Source organism: Crinia signifera, chromosome 9, assembly GCF_055691185.1.
Source record: "Crinia signifera chromosome 9, ASM5569118v1, whole genome shotgun sequence".
Lineage (NCBI taxonomy): Eukaryota > Metazoa > Chordata > Amphibia > Anura > Myobatrachidae > Crinia > Crinia signifera.
The window spans coordinates 19,757,670-19,765,235 of record NC_139225.1 but is presented as its reverse complement, the minus strand read 5'-3'; the positions used below and the strand labels follow the sequence as shown (position 1 = coordinate 19,765,235).

Below are 7,566 nucleotides of genomic sequence, written 5' to 3'. Positions count from 1 at the left end.
ACCCTCACCCACCATCTCCCACAGATGCCATGTGCCAATATAACTACCCCTACCCAGTTGCTACTACTATCACCCCACCACCTCCCCCTGCTGCCATGTGTCACTACAACTTCCCCACACAGTCCCTACTAATAACTCCCGCACCCACAACATCCTTCTGTGTCACTCAAATGGGGTAGGAAAATGTATGAGACAACACTTTCACCTGACTAACTGGGAAATTGTGTGTGTGTGTGTGTGTGTGTGTGTGTGGGGTGGGGTGGGGGGGGGGGGGGGGGGGGGGGGGGGGGGGGGGCGTTAAGCAAAAGTTTTGCCTAGGGTGCCAAGAAACCTTGCACCGGCCCTGGTGGCAGCTCTTAACGAGGCAACCTTGATAGCGCCTGTCTGTGCACCCTAGGGGGCACACCATTCTTTCAGTGTGAATGGGGCTGTCCTGGGTCGATCCCAGGTCTGAGTGCAGTGTGAAAGGGTATGACCCGGGTCTGTGAGTGTGAAAGGGAAGTCACCTTACGCTGGGGGTCTGATGTTGGGTGGGAGGGGCTTGTATTTAACCCAATTGATGTTTTTTTATATATGATCTTCCGTTACGAGCCTGATGAAGACCACAACATAGTCCTGAGATGCTGGACAACCAAAGCCCACTTATAAAGTTGAGTCTCTGTGAAGTATTTGGGGTAAATGGAGGATTTTCCCAGGGACAGCGCCATTTTGTGGAACATTTGGATGATGCCACCACATTTGCCTGGGTAAGGGTAGGACTGGACTCTGCTCTGGGCCAACCTGTGCAATTAGGGCTAATCTGTCCAAAACTGTCCAGCTGTTGTGGAACTACTAGTCCCAGCATGCCTCAACAGTTTAATGCTGGTAGTTCTCCTCGCCTACATTACCTTCTTCACGAGGTTCAGATCTTCTATTAACATGTGTTCTCCCTGCATCAGCTCAAATATCACCTATGAACACACAATGTACGAGATACATAAACTCAGGTCATGTAGGCGATGGATCATTTCTATAGTAAAACACTGTGAGAGCATCATGTGACCTCATCGGGGGGGTCCCCCCAGAGGCGTAACTACTTTTTTTGCGCTCCCCCACCGGACATTTTGGGGTGCCCCCCCCCCCGAAATAATAACCCCCTCCTTACCCGTCCCCATTGCCGCCGGCGCTTCTGCCTCTAACCCGACACGCAGATCTGTGTCGGGTGACGGGCGGTCCCCGGCTCCGACTGCAGTGCTAATATAATAACAGACACTCGGAAAATGGCTGCCCCCATACAGCATTATGGGGGCAGCCATTTTCCGAGTGTCTCATTATATTAGCACTGCAGCCGGAGCCGGGGACCGCCCGTCACCCGACACAGATCTGCGTGTCGGGTTAGAGGCAGAAGCGCCGGCGGCAATGGGGTAAGGAGGGGGAGGGCAGGAGTCGGGACCAGGTGGTAACTATAGTCCCGCAGACCCCCCAGGCGCCCACACCTGCCTAGCGCCTCCCCGCCACTGTGGGACTATAGTTTCGCCACTGGGTCCCCCAGAAGGTAAAGGGACCTGTAGTAACCCATATAGGATACAGGGGAACTTGTTATAGCCAAGGGGGAAAACACATTACTGTATGTTACAGAAATCTTGGTATGCTTAGAATTATTATTATAATTTTATTTATAAGGCGCCACAAGTGTTTCGCAGCGCCGTACAAAGGAACAGTACAGGGAGACAAACTTGGCATAACATTAATTAAATGACAAAAATACAGTACAAATAAAGAGCGCCACAGTTCAATACACATTACAGCTTAAATATAAGTAGTGAGGACTCAATCAACATACAACTAGAGGCTAGATGCCAATGATGGAGATGAGTATGCGGACGAAGATGGTCACTGAGTGTTTGAGTATAGGAGAGCTGTGAGTGACATGTGAAGAGAATTGGGCTTTGACAACAGGAGGGAAGAGGGCCCTACTCGGAGGAGTTTACAATCTAGCATTAGAATGGCAGAACACAGGAAGGACCCTTTCCATGGCCTCTGCCCGTCCCGTCCCCCTCCCTCTCCAATATTACCAATTGGGTATTAGCCATCTCCTTCTTGATGACCCAGCTATTCCCTAAACTCAACATCTGTACAATGCAGGTCACTGTCTTTCCTCCTTCCAAGGCTCCTCTCCATTGCCAATTGCTTCGTCACTGTCTGGGTGACATCTCTACTTCTCCCCCACATTCAGTACCTCTCCCATTCCTGCTTCTCCATCATTGCAATAATTCTAGGATCACCAAAGAAGACTCTAATGTTATTATTCAAGCCCTTATCATTTCTCGCCTAGATAACCTTAACCCATTCCAAACTGATCTACCCACCTCACATCTCCTCAGTACGTCCGTCACACCAAAGCCCACTGCGTCTTCCCCTATTACCGGCCCTCTTCCGCTGCAGTCATCACCTAACAACACTCTAAGCCCTCTCAGCTCTCTCCTCGTCCCGGTGGCCTCATCCCTGGTCCTGACTTGTTGGCTTCACTTTCAGGGCTGTGGGGCCTGCACAAATCAGAATATCGACCCAGCTACATCCCAAGTCCTCAGAAATATGTCATGCCTTGTTAACATTATTCATGCCTCATGAATATAAATCAGGCCTCGTGAATATAAACCAGGCCTCGTGAATATAAACCAGGCCTCGTGAATATAAACCAGGCCTCGTGAATATTAAGCAGGCCGCGTGAATATTAAGCAGGCCTCATGAATATAAAATCAGGCATTGTGTATATTAATCAGGCCTAATGAATATTAAGCAGACCTCATGAATATTAAGCAGGTCTCGTGAATATTAAGCAGGCATCACGAATGAACATTTAAAAAAAAAAAAAAGAGAATACTGGGAGAGTCCAGCACAGGGCTGCCGACGTAGTGTGTCGGTGACAGGTCTACTTTAAGAAGCTGGATATTACAGGCCCTCACCTCCTGACGCTTGATCTCCCGTGCAGACAGCTCCTCCCCGGCATTATCAAACGTTTCGCTCCACAATTTGCTGCTCCGCTTCTTTGTCGACACTTGATCTTTGCTTCGAGTCCGCGGAGAGAAGCTAAACAGGCGGCTCTCACTCCGGCAGCCTATGGAGCGCTGTAGAGATTGGGTGACAGTAGTGAGTATGTACATCTATAGAAGACCCCCCGAGATGTGAATAAATTTACCAACCAATCACATCACATGTGCTATCCTGTGCACCAGGCGTATCCCACATGTGGCCCACCAGCTGCAGTGGAACTACACATCCGAGCATGCCTTTGTAATACTTCTGATTCATGGCCCACCATGTAGCCTTGTGGTGCTCATTATGCTGCCATGATGATGGGCCTATTTTTATGTATAGGCCTGGAGCTACAGATCCATCTACCCCATTTTAATCTGGCCCTGCGTGGCATGCTTAGATGTAGAGTTCCACAAGAGCTTGAGGGCCACGACCCTGTCATACACTAACAGATCTCTCCACCCATCGCTGTTACCTGGATGGACAAGCTGAGTTTCTTCAAGGGGGTGACTTTCCCTTGGGGGGTTGCTGACAATGTCTTGGTGACAGGCTTGACCCTCTTGTGGCTGGGCTCCTGCAGGTGATGAGGATGACATGGCGGGTTACTTGGTGTAATACACTGATATATCTGCTATAGAAAGACTCATAACTAGGCAGCATATGAGGACACTACGGTTTCTCTGTTGCACTTCTCCCTCTAGTGACCGGACAGCTCTGTTCCTGCATGCACTTTCCTGCATGCAGGAACAGACAACCGGTGCCGGTCAACCAGGATTATTCAGTGACCAAAGTCTAGCATGACCGCAGGAACATGGCCTACATGTCCAGGAACCAATAACTTAATAAAGGCACCTATACTTATTGTACGCTGGTTCTGATGGAGGTTGATATTTAGTAAAAATTGCAGGAGGACAAAACCAGGCCCAAAAATATAAAGTTATCTGACGGTGGAAAATCCTCCTGCATCCAGGATGGAATTGTACCTAGGAGACACGGACCTAGCGGTTAGCGATCCATTTCCAGTTCCCTCGCACATTTACACGGGGCGGGTCAATAATATTGTTTACTATATTGTTATCATGCATATCGTTTGCAAAAATTGCATAGTGTGTACCCAGCTTAAGTGATGGAAAAACACATTGTGCAATGAAGGTGCGACCCATAAATTGAGGGGACCCAGCAATGACAGGACTATAGGAGAGCATTCACCTGCCGCTGTACTCACCTTCTCTTCTGTTACCTGGGCAGGTGCCCGCTCACCTTCCTTTCTGCGCTTTAGCTGCAATACAGAGATGGCAAGGGGCATTAGTGATGCAGGTTGCCCCTAACGCATCCGCCTCCCCCCTAAACAGACACCACGTATAAATCCACCTACCCCGGAGCTCTCGGACAGAGATCCAGTCGTATAGGAACGCTCTCTCTGCACTGGGGCCCTGTATGACGGAGGGAACAAGTCTAATATCATCAGGAGGTCACTGTAGTCGCCTAGACCGGTTCTATGCAACCTGTGGAACTACATATTCCAGCATGCCTACTGCTGATCCTGGCTTTGTATGGCTAAAATAACCCGACTTCTACAGGTTTTCATGACTTTTGCAACCATTACTTCTACCTAAGCTAACTACCAAACTCCTACCAGCTACGGAGTGCTCCGGTACCCCACAAATCGGTCATACCAAGCCTCGTCGTCCTCCTGGTCTGGGTCCCGGCCTTTCTTACTGAGTTCCATGATCTTCGCTAATGGTCCAATCAGGGCTCAGTCAGCGGACTTCTCTGGCCACCATGGTGGTCCATTTCAGCGTTGCCTCACAGTCGACTCCGACGCTGCGTTTCTTAATGTTCTCAGTAATGCTTCTGAGGCTGATTTCAATGACATTTCCGGCTGTGGCCGCTGATTCCTGTCATAGGTGTCTGTCAGAGTGGTGGAGGAGAAGTCATCACTTCCTATCACAGAGGCCTAGCTGCGGGTGCATGCAAGCTCCGCAGACACTTCCTGACTGAAAACTATTGCATTCTGACTAGAATTTACCTCACACTTTTATCACATTACCTTTCACAATACAATGCACAAAATGGCTGCTGTCGACTTTAGTAGCAAATATGCATACTGTCCTTATGGAGCCGAGCACCAGGACCGTGCTACATAAGTGGGATTTAATGAAGAGCAAAGTTCTGTCAGAATCTTGCGCACAAAGTGGGATGGTGGCATCGTTTAATCATTTAACTGGCGATTATGTGAGGAGACCTAGAAAACATGCACTGCTAGGGTAAGGGTTCCTGTGGATCGGAGTTGGGAAACAGCACTTTGTGGCTTGCAAGGAAAAGTGAGTGAGCATTTCTAGCCCGGATAACCAGCAATGTATTAGCGTGATAGGTCACGCCGGACCCTAGCGGCTACTTAGATCCCCCGTCTAAATGAATATTAAATAGGGATATTCATAAAATCTGGCCTGCTACAAGCCCTTACTGCAGAAATAGCTTGTCTTTGAGCTGAAAACGGCAGATGGTCACACGGGTTATACCATGCTAGATCTTTGGAAACAGCAGCAGATCACAGAAGCAGACAGATGTCTATTTACACCAAACGCCTCCCGCCAGCATTTTGCAGTAGCGACTGTCGCATAGTGTACTAGGCTGAATCAGGCCATGCACCCCACCCCTCCCAAAATGCCTTATACAGCCAGCCTCAATATGCCACATGGCATAAGATACCTCATACATCCAGCCTTAATATGCCACACGGCACGAGATGCCTCATACATCCAGCCTCAATACGTGTAACATATGTGACACCTGTATACTGCATGTGACTGAGGCTGTATATGGAGCAGACTGTGCTGAGTGATGTGATATGTGACACCTGTATACTGCGTGACTGAGGCTGTATACGGCGAAGACTGCACTGAGTGATGTGAACCCTGTATATTGTGTGTGACTGAGGCTGTATACGGAGCAGACTGCACTGAGTCATGTGATATGATATGTGACACCTGTACATACCTCCCAACTTGTGCACGGAAGAAATAGGGACACTCGCGCGAATATTGTGTGTGACTGAGGCTGTATACGCAGCAGACTGCGCTGAGTAATGTGACACCTGTATACTGCATGTGACTGAGGCTGTATACTGAGCAGACTGCGCTGAGTGATATGACACCTGTATACTGAGTGTGACTGAGGCTGTATACGGAGCAGACTGCGCTGAGTGATGTGACACCTGTATATTGTGTGTGACTGAGGCTGTATACGCAGCAGACTGCGCTGAGTGATGTGACACCTGTATATTGTGTGACTGAGGCTGTAAACGGCGCAAACTGCGCTGAGTGATGTGACACCTGTATACTGTGTGTGACTGAGGCTGTACATGCAGCAGACTGCACTGAGTAATGTGACACCTGTATACTGAGTGTGACTGAGGCTGTATACAGAGCAGACTGCGCTGAGTGATGTGATATGCGACACCTGTATACTGTGTGTGACTGAGGCTGTATACAGAGCAGACTGCACTGAATGATGTGATGTGACTGAGGCTGTATACTGAGCAGCCTGTGCTGAGTGATGTGACACCTGTATACTGAGTGTGACTGAGGCTGTATACAGAGCAGACTGCGCTGAGTGATGTGATATGCGACACCTGTATACTGTGTGTGACTGAGGCTGTATACGGAGCAGACTGCACTGAATGATGTGATGTGACTGAGGCTGTATACTGAGCAGCCTGTGCTGAGTGATGTGACACCTGTATACTGCATGTGACTGAGGCTGTAAACGGAGCAAACTGCGCTGAGTGATGTGACACCTGTATACTGCGTGTGACTGAGTCTGTAAACGGAGCAAACTGCGCTGAGTGATGTGACACCTGTATACTGCGTGTGACTGAGGCTGTAAACGGAGCAAACTGCGCTGAGTGATGTGACACCTGTATACTGCGTGTGACTGAGGCTGTATACGGCACAGACTGCGCTGAGTGATGTGACACCTGTATAATGTGTGTGACTGAGGCTGTAAACAGAGCAAACTGCGCTGAGTGATGTGACACCTGTATACTGCGTGTGACTGAGTCTGTAAACGGAGCAAACTGCGCTGAGTGATGTGACACCTGTATACTGCGTGTGACTGAGGCTGTATACGGCACAGACTGCGCGGAGTGATGTGACACCTGTATACTGCGTGTGACTGAGGCTGTATACGGCACAGACTGCGCGGAGTGATGTGACACCTGTATAATGTGTGTGACTGAGGCTGTATACGGAGCAGACTGCACTGAGTAATGTGACACCTGTATACTGTGTGTGACTGAGGCTGTATACGCAGCAGACTGCGCTGAGTAATGTGACATCTGTATACTGAGTGTGACTGAGGCTGTATACGCAGCAGACTGCGCTGAGTGATGTGACACCTGTATACGGTGTGTGACTGAGGCCGTATACGGAGCTGAGTGATGCGATATGTGACGCCGTGCCTCCATGATTTAGGATTTTTGTTGCAGGTTTTTATTTTCACCTTCATCATAATACAAAATGAGTGAAATGACCCTTATTTACTACAGCT

At 49.1% G+C, this 7,566-nt stretch overlaps 1 protein-coding gene across 1 annotated transcript; it reads right to left on the bottom strand.

Moving 5' to 3' along the window:
• Positions 1-433: 433 nt before the first annotated feature.
• Positions 434-7,428, bottom strand: LOC146037279 (rho guanine nucleotide exchange factor 3-like). Its single transcript, XM_083161320.1, has 6 exons — positions 4,692-7,428; positions 4,391-4,448; positions 4,241-4,294; positions 3,491-3,589; positions 2,946-3,107; positions 434-950 (listed from the first exon to the last, which is right to left on the bottom strand). The coding sequence occupies exons 1-6, from the start codon at positions 4,742-4,744 to the stop codon at positions 879-881; spliced, it is 498 nt and encodes a 165-aa protein (XP_083017446.1). The 5' UTR covers positions 4,745-7,428; the 3' UTR covers positions 434-878.
• Positions 7,429-7,566: the final 138 nt, after the last annotated feature.